General features: G+C 43.5%; 1 protein-coding gene across 2 annotated transcripts in view; it reads left to right on the top strand.

The window, feature by feature from the left end:
- The window catches only part of TMEM240 (transmembrane protein 240), a 146,872-nt gene that overhangs the window by 75,394 nt on the left and 51,620 nt on the right, over window positions 1-19,858 (top strand). For both annotated transcript variants that reach the window (XM_082274201.1, XM_082274202.1), the window contains exon 3: window positions 15,994-16,202. In XM_082274201.1, the coding sequence (XP_082130327.1) occupies window positions 15,994-16,202 (209 nt within the window). The remainder of the gene's footprint in view (window positions 1-15,993; window positions 16,203-19,858) is intronic.

Below are 19,858 nucleotides of genomic sequence, written 5' to 3' on the forward strand. Positions count from 1 at the left end.
GAACGATCGTGGGTGGCCAGCGGACCAGCTGATTGGCTCCCTCTGTGTCCAATCACAGCGGGAGCGCGGCTCCGGCAGCACGCGTGCCACCTAGAGCCCATCTACAAAATCACATACAGGTACTTGATTTTGCGCTTAAGGGCCACCCTGCTGCAGTAAATGTACAGGGGGCAGTCCTTAAGTGGTTAAGGCCTGGAGACTGACAAGGCCACTCCATGACCTTCATGTGCTTCTTCTTGAGCCACTCCTTTGTTGCCTTGGCAATATGTTTTGGGTCATTGTCATGCTGGAAGACCCATTCACTATGCATCTTCTGTGTTCTGGCTGAGGGAAGAAGGTTCTCATCCAAGATTTTACAATACATGGCCCCATCCACTGGCCCCTCAATGCGACAAAGTCAGCCTGTACCTTTAGCAGAGAAACAGCCCCAAATCATCATGTTTCCACCTCCATGCTTGACTGTAGGCATGGTGTTTTTAGGGTCATAGTCAGCACTTTTTCTTCCTCCAAACACGGCGAGTTGAGTTAATGTCAAAGAGCTAAATTTTGGTCTCATCTGACCACAGCACTTTCTCCCAATCCTTCTCTGAATCATTTAGATGTTCATTGGCCTGACTGTACATGTGCCTTCTTGGGGGGGGGACTCGCCGTGTTTGGAGGAAAAAAAACGCTGACTTTGACCCTAAGAACACCATCCCTACAGCCAAGCACAAAGGTGGAAACATGATGCTTTGGGGCTTTTTCTCTGCTGAAGGTTCAGACTGACTTTGCCACATTGAGGGGCAAATAGAAGGGGCCATGTATTGTAAAATCTTTGATGAGAACCTTCCCTCAGCCAGAACACTGAAGATGGGTTAGTCCACAATATTAAATTTAAAGCTGAACTCTGGGAAATATGAAAAAAGTAGCCCCCCCCCTCCCCACCGGGGGGGGGGGGGGGTTAAGTTCTTGTTAAAATTACACTAAACTCTGGTTGGAAAAAAAAAATATATTAAAGTATGTATTCTTAACTCAGAAATGTTCCTGCTATTTCTCACAGTCCCCTCCAAATTCCTTTTTCTTGCTACTGTGATCCAACTTCCAGTAAGAGGGTGGCTACATTCATTTTCCATGGTCCCATTGTATGCATAGTTGCCAACTGTCCTGATTTGGCTGGGACAGTCGTGGATTTTAGAGAGGTGTCCTGGCAGCAGAGGCAGCCAGAATCCTGCTAAGCGAGGAGAAGAGGTGCCAGGTAGACACTGAGGGCAACTTTGTGCTTCTGCTGAGGGGGAGGCTACAGCTAAAGAGGAACATGTCCTCCAATCCGCTTGGTGCAGCCACTACTCCCCTCCTTCTCCCCTCAGAGCTTGCCTGGCACCCTGGGGCCTGAACAGGAAGATCCTGCTGAAAACCAAGCAGTGGGTACCACTGCCCAGGCAGGAGAGGGATGCGGGTGAAGCTGACTAGAGGATAAGTGCATGTCTACCACTGACACTCACCTTCCAGCCTCAAATAGAAAATCGTTTTTTTAACTTTTCAGAGCCGAAAAATCGAAGGAACAGTTTGGAAAATTCTGCGGAACGAACAATAAATTGAAAGGTTAATGTGTTTCTCGGCCGAATTGTTTGCACTAGGCATATGTGACAAACTGAACGAAAAATGTCCATTGAATGATTTATCATTGGAATTTTGGTCATTACATGATGGCACGATCGTCTGCTCTCACGGCCGATTTTTTGTTTTTGGAAAATGAGTTTCAACGATTACTAAGTACTAAGTACTGTGCTTACTATGGGCAAGGTTTATTTTGAGAAGAGGTCTACCCAAAACTTTTTAAACTTCTGGATACAGTAGAGAAGAGTTATATTGTCTGTTGAGTACTTATTGCAGTCTGTGTCATGGAAGCTTAAGCCCTCGATTACATTGAATGCAACTTCACTTGAAATCGCACAATTTCAAAGCTGCATGTCAGTGCAGCTTCAGATGCATCTTGAAAGATATCTATGTTTAGCTTATTGCACAGATGTTTATGCAAGTCGCATCTGAAATCGCCAAAAGTAGTGCAGGAACTACTGTTTCAAATCGATGCGGCACCGCAAAGTCGGCATCGCACTGATTTGAACAGTGCCATTGCCGACAATAGTGTCAAATCGCTTGACAAGTCGCTCCAGTGTGAACAGGGGACTGAATGTCATTGGTGATTTGGGAGCAGGCAGAAAAGTTACAGGACACTTCTAGAAGTACACTCCTACTACCCTCCTACTGGTCCTATATGCTGCATAGAGGGCTGGGATGCAGAGGGTACAATAAATTTTTTTTAAATAAACAGGGTAAACACCCTGATTTTAGCAGAGTTGCAGTGTTTGCTGTACAGCATTAGTAGATCACTGTTCGCATTCACCTGTTGCCTGGAATTGGTCTTCAAAATTGATTTCTAGGCACAATACTTTCATGTAAATAAGGCACTATGGGGAAAGTAATATTGGGCGTATGCTATAGGCCACCAACCAGAGGAAGGAGGGGGAGGCGGACCTCCTTTCACAGGTTGGATTGGCAGCAAGGATGGGAAATGTCATTATAATGGGGGACTTTAATTATCCTGATATAGACTGGGCAGAAGGAACCGCGCATTCATCCAAGGCTCGGCAGTTCCTAAATGTTTTGCAGGACAATTTCATGGGTCAGATGGTGAATGCACCGGCAAGAAACACTGCAGTACTAGACCTACTGATTACTAACAATACGGATACCAATGTAACAGGGAACTTTGCAGATTCCGATGTAATGGGGAACTTTGCAGATTCCGATGTAATGGGGAACTCTGCGTATTCCGATGTAATGGGGAACTCTGCGGATTGCAATGTATCAGGGGAACTCTGCGGATTGCGATGTATCAGTAGAACTCTGCGGATTCCGATGTATCAGGGGAACTCTGTGGATTCCGATGTATCAGGGGAACTCTGTGGATTCCGATGTATCAGGGGAACTCTGTGGATTCCGATGTATCAGGGGAACTCTGCGGATTCCGATGTATCAGGGGAACTCTGCGGATTCCGATGTATCCGGGGAACTCTGCGGATTCTGATGTAATGGGGAACTCTGCGTATTCCGATGTAACAGGGAACTCTGCGGATTCCGATGTATCAAGGGAACTCTGTGGATTCTGATGTAATGGGGAACTCTGCGTATTCCGATGTAATAGGGACCTCTGCAGATTCTGATGTACCAGGGGAACACTGCAGATTCTGATGTAACGGGGAACTCTGCGGATTCCGATGTAATGGGGAACTCTGCGGATTCCGATGAAATGGGGAACTCTGCATATTCTGATGTAAGCGGGGACTCTTGTGATTAAATCCATATGATTAGAAATGTTATTTAATCACAAAATATATGTATAGTGTATAATACACAAAAAATTGCCGTGCGCTGCTAAAGTGTTCGTGTTTGGCTTGAAGAAAAGATGGCAACCATACCCAAGACAGCAGGAAGTTAGCCCGCTGCAGAACATGTGAAAGGACCCTTCATGGTTTCTTGCCCCAGGGGTCCTGAAGGTTTTAGTTACGCTTCTGGCATAAAGGACATATCAAGTAAAACTGCTGTACACTCATGCTGTGAATTAACCAGCATTCCATTAATCTTAGGGATTTTTTTGCACAATGTATGAAGCTGTGCCTATTATGAGAATGGGGCAAAAATCTAATGTTTGAATGTTCTTAGGATATTGTTTTAGGTTATTTCTGGTTGAATGTTGTAAGGCTATTGTTTTAGGTTCATTTTTCTTCTAGTTAAATGTTCTTAGGCTAGTATTTTAGGCTATTTTTGGTCAAATGTCGTAAAGCTATTGTTTTAGGCTATTTTTGGTTGAGCATTGTAAGGCTGTTGTTTTAGTCTATTTTCTCTTGTGGTTGAACGTTCTTAGGCCATATATTTAGGCTATTTTCTCTTTTGGTTGAATGTTGTTAGGCCATATATTTAGGCTATTTTTGGTGGAATGTTGTAAAGCTATTGTTTAATCTAATTTTTCTTCTAGTTGAATGTTCCGAAGCTATTAATTATAGGCTATTTTTGGTAGAATGTTGTAAAGCTATTGTTTTATAGCTAATTTTTCTGCTAGTTAAATGCTCTTAAGCTATTATTTTAGGCTATTTTTGGTTGAAGGTTCTAAAGCTATTATTTTCCGCTATTTTTGGTTGAAAGTTGTAAAGCTATTGTTTTAGGCCATTTTCTTATCTGGTTGAATGCTCTAATATTTTAGGCTCTGTTTGGCCACATGGTTGCTATTTTGGTAGCCTGAATTGTAGCTCCAAAGGTCTGACCTTTTTTGCGATACGGCTCTGCTTTACTTTAACTGACAATTGTGCGATCGTGCGACTCTGTCAAAGGTCTGATGTATCCTGTCAATGAATGTATGAGGGATATTAATAATGGAGAGCACCACAAAATTACTTCACATCATGTACACAGTGCCGGGACGAGGTCATCTAGAGCCCAGGGGGAACATGCCAAATTGTGCCCCCAAGATGTATAAGCATTATGTATCATCAACCCCCCCCCCCCCCCCCCGAAAAAATGAAATACTAATCTGCATGCTTACTCCCTAGACATGTACTCTAATAAAATCAATGTCCTTTTTTTTCCCACAAATGGAGCTTTCTTTTGGTGGTATTTGATCACCTGTGCAATTTTATTTTTTGATTTTATTTTATTTTTGCGCTATAAACTTTCTGCTATATAACATTACCAATAAAAATCAAATTTTTTCATCATTTTAGGCCAATTTGTATTCTGCCACATATTTTTGGTAAAAAAAAATATCAATAAGTGTATAGTGATTGGTTTGCACAAACGTTATTGCATCTACAAACTAGGGAAAAGATTTACGTTGTTTATATTGATTTATTTATTTTTTAATAGTAATAGCGGTGATCAGCGATTTATAGCGGGACTGTGACATTGTGGTGGACAGATCGGACCCCTAACTGATATTTTTGACATTTTTGGGGGGACCAGTGACATTACTACAGTAATCAGTGCTAAAAATATGCACTGTTACTGTAATAATGACACTGGCAGGGAAGGGGTAAACACCAGGGACCATGAAAGGGTGAAAATGTGTCCCTAGGGAGTGCTTTTTAACTGTGAGTGGGATGGGTTTGCTGCATGAACACAGAGACCTGTGTTCCTAAATAAGAGGAACTATGAGTTTATAACTGATAGAACAGTGGTCTGACGTGTTTACAACGGCAGACTGCTGTTCTGTTTCCACAAGGAGCAATTGCGGCTGCCGGACCCGCTGTTCGGCTTTGCCCGGGCCCCCGTTAGAGGTCCCGCGAAGAGACATATAGTAACGTCGTTTCGCAGGACAGAGCCGACCTGCCGCTGTAAAACTGCAACGTGCGGTCGTTAAGTGGTTCATTTATTATTAATACTCAAAGCAAACTCCCCCCTCATCCATCTATGTCTCCATGCTTTATTTAGTTGAGAAATCTCACTTTGAAAAACACCCCCTTACCATTTCTGGCAATGGCCGTCTTTAGTAAGGGCAGATGATTCATGTTGCATTTATCTCCATGAATCCATCTGCCCTTAGCTCAGGCAGGAGGGTGTGTTTAGGGGGAGGGGGAGATAATTCCTCCTCCCCCTCCTGACGTCTCCTGGGATGTATGTATGTATTTGCCCAGGCGTGGAAACCAAAAAATACCTGAAGAAATGTAAAAATAAATAAATAAATAAATAAAAGAAGTAAATATGATATACTTTCTCATCTATTTACTAATGGTAGAGGCATAAGGATTAAAAATGGGAGATTGAAGTTCCACTTTAAAAATTATCCCTAGTCTATGCCTGCACTGCGAGGTTTGACTGCTTATTTAGTCTAGGGGAGAGTTTTACACTTTTTTACGTACCTGATGTCCCCCCCCCCCCCCCCTGCAATGCAGGAACACGGACCTTTGCCTTCCCCTAGTCAAAACACCTCCTGCCACAATGAGTAAACAGATCCAGGCACACAGTTACCCCTTGATCGCCCCCAGATGTTAACCCCCTTCCCACCCAGTGTCATTAGTGCAGTGACAGTGCATATTTTTTTTAGCACTTATCACTGTATTAGTGTCACTGGTCTCCAAAAAGTGGCAAATGTGTCAGTTAGGGGTCCGATTTGCCCACCTCAATATCTCAATCCCGCTATAAGTTGCTGATCGCCACCATCACTAGTAAAACATAAATAAATAAATAAAAATATCCATAGTTTGTAGACACTACAATTTTTGCGCAAACCAATCAATATACGCTTATTGGGATTTTTTTTTTGCCAAAAACATGTAGCAGAATACAAATTGATCCTAAACTGAGGAAGAAATAAGATTTTTTTTTTTTTTTAAATAAAAAGAAAGTTTTTAAAGCGGTAGTATAGTCATTTTGTTGACTTTTACCTACAGGTAAGCTGATAATAAGTTGACACTAGCTGAGTTCCTTGTCAGGAAGTTGCCGGAAAGTTAATCCCCCGCGCGCATGTGTGGGAGTGACGTCATTGCGGCTCCGGCCACTCACGGCCCCGTAGCCGCCGAACTCGGAGAAGACGCCGAGGGATCATGTCCGCTCCCACAGCGGTGTCCGGGGCTCTGTGTTGGGGCTTCATTTTAAGGTAAGTATTTCATAATGAGCTAGTATGCGATGCATACTAGCTCATTATGCCTTTGTCTTGCAGGGTTTTTATTTTAGTATACAACCGCTTTAAATTGTCGGTAATTTGTTTGTTTATAGTACAAAAAATAAAAGCCACAGAGGTGATAAAATACCACCAAAAGAAAGCTCTATTTGTGGGAGAAAAAGACAAAAATTGCATTTGGGTACAGGGTTGCACGACAATTGTCAGTTAAAATAAAGCAGTGTCACATCGCAAAAAATGGCCTGGTCATGTGCTGTGCTTGGGAGATATCGTCATGCCTGACTGTCTTCTTATCTATGTGAGTGCACTCTTTTTAAATAAATAGGATTGAATTTGAAATGATATTACTCTATGTGCCTCTGTTATCCTTTCTATATCCATGTGGCTCCTATGCACCTCTATGTGAGTGTATCTGAGGATCGGCACCTGGTGGCCTTTAACCCCTTGTTTTAAGTGCTATTGGCTTCTCCATTAAGTTGGGTGACCACTATGATCTGGTAAGCTGCCAGTTGGTTTGTTTTAACCCACTGGTGACCTCTTCCTGTTTGCTGTGAGAGGAGTACGGATTTTGTTTGCATGCTGAGACTTGTGGTTCTCTATACTCAACACGAGTTTTTTTCATCATTGGATTCATTTTCTCTTTTTCTCTTTATTTATGGACTTTTATTTGCTTTTTTTTAATCACAATTTCTATGTAATAATCTTTCAGACAACACATGTAGTGCAGAAATTTCCTGGCTGTTTGTATACGTGAAGGGGGGTAAACCTTCCGGAGGTCAAGTGGTTAATGAAAGTCGCCTCCAAGTTGGATCCTCATCTATATTGATGTGGTTTGAATCCGACAATATTACCCAGGGATTCCTGAAAGTCACTTCTAACGTCGCATCAAAAGTAGCCACCAGAAAATTGCCAGCAAGTCACCTGGCAAAGTCACAACGTAGATCGCAGTAGTATGAACCGAGCCCAATGGGCCATACACACTATGCAATTGTCTTTAGATTTTTTCCTTTAGATTTACCAAAACCATATAATATGCGGGAAAAATCTAAACACTTTCAATTTGTATGCAATCAGGCAGGCCCATGCACTACATAGTTGAAGGTAAAGCCCCGTACACACGCACAGATTGTTGGCCAACTGATCGGCCAACTTTTGCCCAGTGTTGTTTGTTGGTTGAAATGTGCTCTAGACTTGCACTGGACTTTTGTTGGCCAACAAAAACCAACTTCAGAAGTGATGTCATGTGATGGTTGACTTTCAGTGTGTTTTTTCTTCTCTGAGCATGCCCAGTCTTGCTCATCTGATTTTTGTCTGCCGAAATCTGTACTGACTGAGGAACAATCGGCCGTTCTGTTGTTGCACACCAGATTTTTTTCGGCTGAAAATTCGCAGTTGGTTGTCGGAAGCATCATACTAACAAGCCGACAATCTGCCGATCGGACGTTGGCCAACAATTTACGGCCAACAATCTGTGCGTGTGTACGGGGCTTAAATCTAAAGGAAATCTAACAACAAAAGTTGTATAGTGTGTATCCAGCTTAAACCCTCGTCCACAGTAGGGCGGGTTTGAAATTGTGCGAGTTCAGCTAAACTTCCACAATTTCAAACCGGCATTTCAGTGCAAGTTTGGAGGGGAGATTCAACAGAGACATCTGTGCAGGTTCATTGAAATCACCCCTGAAGTCCCCAAAAGTAGTGCAGAAGCTACTTTTGGGAATCAGTGTGTCGCACTGATTCGGAGTGTGCCATTACCGGGAATGGGCTCTGATTTGGCATGCGTTTTGACATGTCAAACCACATGTCAAATCAGCTTGATGTGAACAGGGGGCTTAATCTTTTCTATCTCCCCTAAACTTAAACAAACAATTAACCTTGCAGTGTGGGTGCAGCACACTAAAAGGGATTATTTTTTCACTTCTTAGGCCCCTTTCACACGGGCGATCTGATCCGATCCGCCTGTCAGTTTTTCAGGCGGACCTGATTGGATGCTCCATGCATCCCTATGGGGCAGCGGGTGTCAGCAGAGACATCTCCGATGACATCCGATCCTGTCAGTGAAATCCGGATGGAAACCCTATTTTCCATCCGTCTGGAGGATCGGATGGGATGGGATCGGGTGAGAACAGACAGGCGGTCCATTCTCATCTGATCTCCCCATAGAGGACAGCAGGGATCTGACAGCTCTGTCTCTGAACACAGAGCGGAGACAGGGCTGTCATCCGCTTGCTCAGTGGGGATCGGCGGATCGATCCTCCGCTGAGCAGAACGAACTCCGTCGGGCGCACCGGCCATGTGAAAGGGGCGTTAGAGCTAAGCTTCAATACCTGCTGACAGTGCATCAGAATGCATGTTACATGCTTTTGATACGCTGCCATTGACCTCTATGGGCCTCCCAGTGCACTAAAATGTATGTACAAAAAAAAATCTTTCTTTACTATGGGGAACCACAATACATACATTTTAGCATGTTGTAAAGCATGTATTAAGATGCATGGGCCCTTGGACTTTGCAGATAGAGTATTCACAGTACACACCTGCTGAAGTTCCACTGACAGCCCTCAGCCTGTGTGTGATTTTGGTTTCTATGGTTTGATGAGAGTTCTCTCTGTGTGTATTTCTGATAGGCAAACACAGGCTTCTACTGTGCAGGTGTGAAGCATTAAGTCATTTCTAAGTTGTGTCTGCCTGGGGATGTATTCAGCCTTTGTTTACAGCAAACACTGGCATGTTTCTGCCATCTCTGCCATGACTTGAGATGAATGCAGTCATGCGGCTGCTGATTGGCGGGAGCCCCTGGTATCTCTGCATCACGCTCACTACCTGTGCTATTGCTGCATTGTGTCAGAGCTGTTGCAGCCATAGATGCAGAGCTCGCTACCATTAATCCCCTGCTGAGCAACCGCAGAGAGACACGAGCACTTCTCACTGCAAAAGAAGCAGATTCTGCGCTGTGAAATCCACACCTCAAAATAAGGATGAGTGAGACAGATGAGTCAGGGGCCCATCTGTTCTGCCTCACCTGATTTTTATGTCAGTAGAGATGAAACAAAACTGTTTGCAATTTTCTGTAAATTAGAGAAATGTGCTATACAGTATCTCACAAAAGTGAGTACAACCCTCATCATTTTGTAAATATATTATTATATCTTGTTATGTGACAATACTGAATAAATGACACTTTGCTACAATGTAAAGTAGTGAGTGTACAGCTTGTATAACAGTGTAAATTTGCTGTTCCTTTAAAATAACTCAACACACAGCTATTAATGTCTAAACTGCTGGCAACAAAAGTGAGTACACCCCTAAGTGGAAATGTCCAAATTGGGCCCAATTAGCCATTTTCCCTCCCCGTGTCATGTGACTCGTTAGTGTTACAAGGTCTCAGGTGTGAATGGGGAGCAGGTGTGTTAAATTTGGTGACATAGCTCTCACTCTCTCATACTGGTCACTGGAAGTTCAACATGGCACCTAATGGCAAAGAACTCTCTGAGGATCTGAAAAAAATAATTGTTGCTCTACATAAAGATGGCCTAGGCTATAGGAAGATTGCCAAGACCCTGAAACTGAGCTGCAGCACGGTGGCCAAGACCATACAGTGGTTTAACAGGGCAGGTTCCACTCAGAACAGTCACAGATCAGCAAAAGAGGCAGGGGAACCGCTCAGGTGAGAAAGCAATCCCGACCATCAAGGCAAGGTGCAGCTAGGATCCGCAATCCAGACAGCTGTGTTGTATAAGGAGAAAGACAACCGCACTCCAGCTTGAAGGTACAAAATATAAAATCTGTTTATTTGAATCCAAAGGATAAAATCAATCCAAGCTATAGTCCATACTACACTACTACAATACTACGACTGTAGTATGGACTATATCTTGGATTGATTTTATCCTTTATCCAAATAAACAGATTTTATATTTTGTACCTTCAAGCTGGAGTGCGGTTGTCTTTCTCCTTATATTCCACTCAGAACAGGCCTCGCCATGGTCCACCAAAGAAGTTGACTGCACGTGCTCAGCGTCATATCCAGAGGTTGTCTTTGGGAAATAGACGTATGAGTGCTGCCAGCAATGCTGCTGGGGTTGAAGGGGTGGGGGGGTCAGCCTGTCAGTGCTCAGACCATACGCCGCACACTGCATCAAATTGGTCTGTATGGCTGTCGTCCCAGAAGGAAGCCTCCTCTAAAGATGATGCACAAGAAAGCCCGCAAACAGTTTGCTGAAGACAAGCTGACTAAGGACATGGATTACTGGAACCATGTCCTGTGGTCTGATGATGTTCAGGTGGTGTCAAGCATGTGTGGCGGCAACCAGGTGAGAAGTACAAAGACAAGTGTGTCTTGCCTACAGTCAAGCATGGTGGTGGGTGGGTCATGGTCTGTGGCTGCATTAGTGCTGCCAGCACTGGGGAGCTACAGTTCATTGAGGGAACCTTGAATGCCAACATGTACTGTGACATTATGAAGCAGAGCATGATCCTCTCCCTTTGGAGACTGGGCGGCAGGTCAGTATTCCAACATGATAACGACTCCAAACACACCTCCAAGGCAACCACTGCCTTACTAAAGAAGCTGAGGGTAAAGGTGATGGACTGGCCAAGCATGTCTCCAGACCAAAACCTATTGAGCATCTGTGGGGCATCCTCAAATGGAAGGTGAAGTAGTGCAAGGTCTCTAACATCCACCAGCTCCGTGATGTCATCATGGAGGAGTGGAAGAGGACTCCAGTGGCAACCTGTGAAGTTCTGTTGAACTCCATGCCCATGAGGGTTAAGACAGTGCTGGAAAATAATGGTGGCCACACAAAATATTGACACTTTGGGCCCAATTTGGACATTTTCACTTAGGGGTGTACTCACTTTTGTTGCCAGCGGTTTAAACATTAATGGCTGTGTGTTGAGTTATTTTGAGGGGACAGCAAATTTACACTGTTATACAAGCTGTACACTCACTACTTTACATTGTGGCAAAGTGTCATTTCTTCAGTGTTGTCACATGGAAAGATATAATAAAATATTTATAAAAATGTAAGGGGTGTACTCACTTTTGTGAGATACTGTACAACCGGCGAATTGTGACATTCTGTTTTAATCAGTCATGCAAGGACTGTGGTCAAAGTTGCAGCTAGCTCATTTGTCACCTCTGTTCGCTTTAGCTCCCTTCATTACTAGTTCAACTTACAAGCATGTAGAACCAGCGGAGTGGTTCTTGCCAAAGATCCCCCTCCAAAGACAGAGAAGCTTCTAAGTGGCACGGTAATGCTGCATCATGTGTCCCCTGGAATAGGTCAAATGCCACTACATCTCACATGACCAAGTTCAATTGACTTTTTCCCCACCCCCATTCACTTTATGGTCCTTTATTACTAGTGCAACTTACAAGCATTTGGAACTAATGGAGTTGTCAGCTCAAAGATCTCTAAGATCAGAAAACAGGAAAACTTCTTAAACATGTCATGGTGATGTTGCCTCATGTGTCCCCTGTACTTAATCATAAGACATTACATCTTACATGACCAAGGGCAAAGGGCTGTGGTCAAGGCTACGATTGCCTTCTTCCCCACCCCCATTCACTTTAGCAGCCTTCATTACTAGTAATGGGGGCGCTAAAGCGCAGGGAGTGGTGAAGATGCCAATTGAAGCCTTGACCACAGTTCTTTGCTCTTGGTCACCTTCAGCTTACAAGCATTTGGAACCAATGGAGCTGTCCAACTAATGGAGTTGTGAGCTCAAAGGATCTCTAAGATCAGAAGACGGAACACTTCTGTTACATGTCATGGTGATGTTGCCTCATGTGTCCCCTGGACTTGGACATAAGACACTTCATCTCAAATGACAAAGTGCAAAGGACTGTGGTCAAGGCTGCAATTGACCTCTTACCCACCCCCATTCACTTTAGCATTCTTCATTACTAGCGCAACTTGCACGCATTTGCAACCAATGGAGTTGTCCACTCCAAGGATCTTTAAGATCAGAAGACAGGAAAACATCTGATACGTGTCATGTTGATGTTGTCTCATGTTTCCCCTGGACTTGGTCATAAGACACTACATTTCACATGATCAAGTGCAAAGGTTCATGGTCAAGGCTGAAATTGGCCTCTTCCCCACCCCCATTCACTTTAGCATCCTTCATTACTAGGGCCACTTACAAGCATTTGGAACCAATGGATTTGTCCACTTCAAGATCTCTATAATCAAAAGACGGGAACATTTCTGATACATATCATGGTGATGTTACCTCATGTGTCCCCTGGACTTGGTCATAAGATACTACATCTCACATGACCAAGTGCAAAGGACCGTGGTCAAGGCTGCAACGAAACCCCACACCACCTGCATCACTTTAGCATCCTTCAATACTACTTCAACTTACTTGCATGTAGAACCAGTAGAGTGGCCCTCTCCAAGGATCCTCCTCAGAAGAGAAAGAAGCTTCTGAAAGTGGAACAGTGATGCTGCATCATGTGTCCCCTGGACTTGGTAATATGACAATTTAGTGTGACCTAGTGCAAAGGACTGTGGTCAAGGCTGCAGTTGGCCTCTTCGCCACCCTTTAGCACCCCCCCCACCCCCCCATTACTAGTTCAGCTTACAAGCATACAGAACCAGTGGATTGAACCTCTCCAAACATACTCCTCAGAAAACAGAGGTGCTTCTGATAGGTGGCATCGTGTGTTCCCCAGACTTGGTCATATAACACTACAACTCATGTGACCAGGGAAGAGGATGTGCAGGGCATTGGCGCTATGCTGGGCAGCAGATGGTCCCCTGTCTGCTGTAGTGGATCCTTGGTGTGGACCACTTGGGTGAGGCATCTGGAATACCATTATTATAGAGAGTAATGTTCAGAGATAACAGTAAAAGGAAGATGGATTAGAGCAGTAGAGAGGGAAAACTAATGGGGGGAGTAAAAAGGGGAATGCTTATGCACAAAATGGGGAAAATAATAAAGAGCAGTAAAGGAGGAACTGATGGGAGCAGAAAATTGGTAAATGATGGGGACAGTAAAGGGCAAAACCATAAAGGCCAGTAAAGGGGGAACTGAAGAGGAGTTTGTTAAAAGGGAACTAGTGAGGGCAAGTAAAGGGAATAAGTGATGGGGGAAAGTAAAAGGGGGTACTGGTGAAAAAGTAGTAAAGTAAAGAACTGATGTGGGGCAGTAAAGGAAAAAACGATTGAGGGGCAGTAAAAAAAAGTGGGAATTGATGAGGGTTAGTAAAAAGAGAAACTGATGTTGGCAGTAAACGTAGAAGTTGAAGGAGAAGTAAAAGGGGAACTGATAGTGGTGTAGTAATAGATGGGACTGATGGGGGCAGTAAAATAGGGTATTGATGGGAGTCAGGAAAGTGGGAATTTGATGGGAGACAGTCCTAGGTGGAGGGTGATGCTTGCTTTCTACTACTACTACTGTGAATATTGAGAATCAGCACATCCAGAAAGTATTCACAGCGCTTCACTTTTTCCTCATTTTATGTTACAGCTTTATTCCAAAATGGATTAAATTCATTATTTTCTTCAAAGTTCTACAAACAAAACCCCAAAATGACAATGTGAAAGAAGTTTGTTTGAAATCTTTGCAAATTTATTGAAAATAAAAAAACGAAAAATATCACATGTACAAAAGTATTTGCAGCCTTTGCTCAATACTTTGTTGAAGCACCTTTGGCACCAAATATAGCTTCAGGTCTTTTTAAATATGATGCTACAAGCTTGGCACACCTAATTTTGGCAGTTTCTGTTGTTGTTCTTTGCAGGACCTCTCAAGCACCATCAGGTTAGATGAGGAGCATCGGTGCATAGGCATTTTATGATCTCTCCAGAGATGTTCAAATGGGTTCAAGTCTGGGCTCTGGCTGGGCCACTCAAGGTGATTCACAGAGTTGTCCTGTAGCCACTCCTTTGTTATCTTGGCTGTGTGTTCAGGGTAGTTGTCCTGTGGGAAAATTAACCTTCACCCCAGTCCGAGGTCTAGAGCGCTCTGGAGCAGGTTTTTATCAAGGATGTCTCTGTACATTTGCTCATTCATCTCCTCAATCCTGACTTGTCTCCCTGTTCCTGCAGCTGAAAAACATCCCAGCAGCATAATGCTTCCACCACCATGCTTCACTGTAGGGATGGTATTGGCCAGGTGATGAGCCTGGTTTCCTCCAGACTTGACTCTTACCATTCAGACCAAAGAGTTCAATCTATGTTTCATCAGACCAGAGAATTATGTTTCAATAAGTCTGAGAGTCCTACAGATGCCTTTTGGAAAACTCCAGGTGGGCTTTCATGTGCCTTTTGCTGAGGAGTGTAGTCTGTCTAGCCACTCTTCAATACAGGCCTGATTGGTGGACTGCTGCAGAGATAATTGTTCTTCTGGAAGGTACTCCTCTCTCCACTGAGAAACTCTGGAGCTCTGTCAGAGGGACCATTGGGTTCTTGGTCACCTCCCTGACTAAGGCCCCTCTCCCCCGATCACTCAGATTGGCCGTGGAGCATGATCTAGGAAAAGTCCTGGTGGTTCCAAACATCTTCTGTTTATGGATAATGGAGGCCACTGTGATAATTGTGACCTGCACCCTTCTGTACCCTTCCCCAGATCTGTTCCTCAATACAATCCTTTCTCTGAGGTCTACAGACAATTCCTTGGACTTCAAGGCTTGGTTTGTGCTCTGACATGCACTGTTAACTGTGGGACTTTTTATAGACTGTTGTGTGCCTTTCCAAATCATGTCCAATCACCTGAATGTACCACAGGTGGACTCCAATCAAGTTGTAGAAACATCTCAAGGATGATCAGTGGAAACAGAACGCACCTGAGCTCACGTTTGAGTGTCATGGCAAAGACTGTGAATACTTACATATGTACATGTGATTTTTTTTTCATTGTTTTATATTTAATAAATTTGCAAAGATTTGCAAATTTGCAAAGATTTCAAACAAACTTCTTTCTTGTTGTCATTATGGGGTATTGTTTGTAGAATTTTGAGGAAAATAATGATTTAAATTAATTTTGGAATAAGGCTGTAACATAGCAAAATGTGGAAAAAGTGAAATGTTGTGAATACTTTCCGGATGCACTGTATAAAGGGGAATCAGAAAAGCATACCATGCTTTCATGGGGAGAGAGCTTTCTGTTGGATGAGAAAAGGATGCTGCAGCTCTACGTTATAGTTGTCTGGTAAGTATGGCACTTTCTACTATTTTGCTACTTCGCCCAGGAAATTGCATGTTCACCTGGTAATGTGAGGTATGGCATCTGCACAACCAGATTTTTCATTATTAGCTGATCTATAATAATAATTGCATATCCTTAGTTACTAACTTGGTGTTTTCCCTTGTTCTGTTCCTATTTTTCGACAGGTACCATGTTCATTATGTCATCCCTTATGATGGAGACCAGTCAGTAGTGGACTCATCGCAGAATTACTTTGTCACTGACAATGTAACTAAGCAGGAGATTGACCTGATGCTGGGACTGTTGCTGGGATTTTGTATAAGCTGGTTCTTGGTCTGGATGGATGGGGTTCTGCATTATGCTGTCAGAGCATGGCGGACCAGTAGGAGATATGGTAAGTCTGTGGCTCACCAGCCATTACCAGTATATGAATGTATACTATTTTTTAAGGGTTGTAAAATATATTCTGTACCTGTTTTATACATCTTGCCAATCAAATCTAGTAAAATGATAGTTTTGCTGAGAAAAAGAAATTCCCAGTTCCTCCAATTGAACCATATACTGTATATTGCATGAATTCTAGCAAACGTTATTACAGATTCTTACCTTCATTTGGATTGCAGATAGTGACTCTGATTTGCTTATAGACCTGAGTACTAAGTGGGATGGTCTGTCTACCTTAGGCTGGCCATACATGTTCACTTTTCTTGTACAATTTTCTGTTAGATTTACCAAAAAACATATAATATGAGATCAAAGCTAAACAACACTTTCACTTGTATCCAGTCAGGCAGGCCTTTGTTCTACATAATCGAAGGTGAATTTCAAGAAAAGTGTACAGAAAGTTGTAAGAAAATTGTATAATGTATGGCCAGTCTTAATAACATGACCAGTCCTGCAAAAGGTAACATTACACTTACTGCTGCAAGTAATTGTTTTAACTTTGTCGTTAACCACTTTACCACCGGAGGATTTTGCTGTCTTACGTCTGGGCCACTTTTTGCGATTCGGCACTGTGCGACTTTAACTGACAATTGCACGGTCATGCAACGCCATACCCAAACGAAATTTACGTCCTATTTTTTCCCACAAATAGAGCTTTCTTTTGGTAGTAATTGATCACCTGTGCGATTTTTACTTTTTGCTCTATAAACAAAAAAAGAGCGACAATTTTGAAAAAAATAACAATATTTTTCACATTTTTTTATATGAAATTCCCCCCAAAAAATGTAAAAATCAAAATTTTTTATCATTTTAGGCCAATTTGTTTTCTGCTACGTAATTTTGGTAAAAAAATCACAATAAGCGTATTTTGATTGGTTTGCGCAAAAGTTATTGCGTTTACTAACTAAGGGAAAGATTTCTGTGTTTTTTTTGTGTTTTTTTTTAACGAGTAATGGCGGTGATCTGCGTTTTTTTTTGCGGGACTGCGACATTGCGGCGGACAGATCGGACCCTTGACTGACATTTTTGACACTTTTGGGGGTACCAGTGACATTACTGCAGTAATCAGTGCTATAAATATGCACTGTTACTGTAAAAATTACACTGGCAGGGAAGGGGTTAATTTTATTGGAGAGGGAGGGGTTAATGTATGCCTGGTGCTTACTGACATGTGTGGGGGGAGGTGACTGAGTGGCACAGGAACAGATTGCAGGTTCAGCTATGCTGAACCCTGCAATCTGACACTGCCTGTCACTTAGGAGATCCGCCCGCTTTGTTTACACAAGCGGGCGGATCTCCAGATTCGATTCCCAGACGATCGGTGAAGAGCAGCGGCGATCTCCCCTGGCCTGACTCCCTCTGTGACTGAATACAGCGGAAGCGAGCATCTGGCGGCGCGTGCGCGCCGCAGAGAGAGGGGAATGTCTGGCGACGTAGGTCTACGTCCCCAGACGTTATCGAACCACTTTGCCGCAGTAGAGCTCTAGTGAGCAGCGGTAAAGTGGTTATTAAAGGAACCTATTCCTTAGAGAAACAGTGAGCCTACCATTGCTAACTTGCTTTCTAGTTGACTAGCTGTCATTTTGATCTCCTTGCTTCAATGCTTTGAGTCACTAATTCAGAATAAGAATGCTCGTACTTGTACATTAACATTTTATTCAATTTTTCTTTGCATATGTATCAGTATTTCCAGGCATTGCGCCTGATATGGGTCTGCCATTGTTACCGGAAACACTTCCAACACATTTCAGTTGTGAACCCAGGTGTGAGAACTGAGACAATGACCATTCCGGCATCTTTGGTTTGTTTATTTTAATATTGGGATGGGAGAAGGGAATGAGTGGGATACCCCTTTGGCTCAACTAGGTTTGACTGGGACACTGTACAGAAAAATGCCTGTTAGCGCTGTCTTGATGCCAGCTGAATGCCGACAAACGCTTCCTGGCGCTTGAAAATACTGTTATGCTGAACTTGTGCTAGGCTTGTTAACTCAGAAGATCCAGGACGGTAATACACTTGACTCCTGACACTCTGTTTAGCTCAAAAGTACAGTGGACAGCTCCCTCCAGCCCTTCACTGACTGAGGTAGCTCCTTGTAACTGTTTGTGCTGCTGTAACTCTTTACACTGTACACATTAACTCTTCAGGGCCCAACTGCTGGCACCCTCTAACACTTCAGGGTCCTCTGACTAGGCACCCCCTTTTACCGCTAGCTGACTCCTGAATCCCTGAAACATTCTCCGGAGTGGTCCCCTCTACACTAGGCAGACCCCCAGGGGCAGTTCGCAGTACTCACGACCTTCGAAGGCTTTCCTGGAACTGAACCCCTCTTCATCCACTGGTCCTCGGCACACCAGATCCCCTCTGCAGCTCAGCTTAGCTCTCCCTGTAACTCTCAGGTAGCCACCGAGACTCCCGATCCTTCTGGCAGGAGGAGAGACAGCCGTACTCTCCCTCCTGGGACTCTGCTTCCCCCCAAAGATGCTGCATCATGCGTTCCAGCCAAACTTATACCCACTCCCAGAATCCTCTGCGGCAGAATCTGCCTTCTGGGGTAGATACAAGCCCGAATGGGTTACTGATTGGGTTTCTTCCACTGCCCAATGAGAATTCTCTCACAGAGCCAGTGGGGAGACTCCCCTCCCAGTAACTACACCTGGGAGACATGACATCCTAGCTGAAATCATGGCCCTGCTGTTAGGCAGCCAAGGCCCACTATACTTTACCTAGCACCTACTTGGTAGGGTGCTAGACATAAAAAAAAACCATAATACATATTATTATTATACAGGAAAAAGAATATAAATTCCTATATAACTACTACATGTACACTTCTATACTAGTATCCACTCCCTCCCCCCTCCTCCACTTACCCTCTCCCCGATTCCCCTCCCAAAAAAAAAAGAACCAACAACCCACAAACCCATCCCTCTCTTTCGTTCTATGCTACTCTCATTTTCTATCTTACTCCTTATCTCTTGTGCTTCATAATTCCCAAAATGAATGCCGACTTCTTAGGCCCAGGATTCTCTGCTCTCCAAGCTGTCTGCAGTATTAGTCTCCACACCCAGCATCTCCATATAGTCCTCAGTTTGTTTAAACTCCAGCCAATCTCTGCAGATATATACATCGTTTCTTCCATGGACCTAACCCAATCCACCCTTACCACCCAATCGCTCATACTTGGAGTTTCTAATGAACGCCAACATGCCGGTATCAGGCTTTTAACTGCGTTCAATATGGGGCACAAGCGTCTTCTTATATATCGTCACCTTTTTCTCTGTCTTGTGAAACAGGAAACTCCAGGGTTCCGCCTGCATACCGTCTCCCGTAATCTGGCGGATTAGCCTAATGATCCCTCCCCAAAAAACTTGTATGTTTGGGCACTCCCATCACAGATGCGCAAAGGTTCCTAGAGCTTCACATCCCCTCCAAAAAGTTGGGGATATCTCTACATCGCACCTCTGAGCCCTCTGCAGTGTGAGATAACATCTAGCAAAAAGCTTATAACACATCTCTGTTGTCTTTAAATCAACCGATGAGTAACAAGCTAATCTCAAAACTTTCTTTGTTTCTTCCTCGTTCCGTAAGGGTCCTATTTTGTTT

The sequence above is a fragment of the Pelophylax lessonae genome (genome assembly GCF_965119305.1).
Source record: "Pelophylax lessonae genome assembly, chromosome: 12".
NCBI classification, from domain to species: domain Eukaryota; kingdom Metazoa; phylum Chordata; class Amphibia; order Anura; family Ranidae; genus Pelophylax; species Pelophylax lessonae.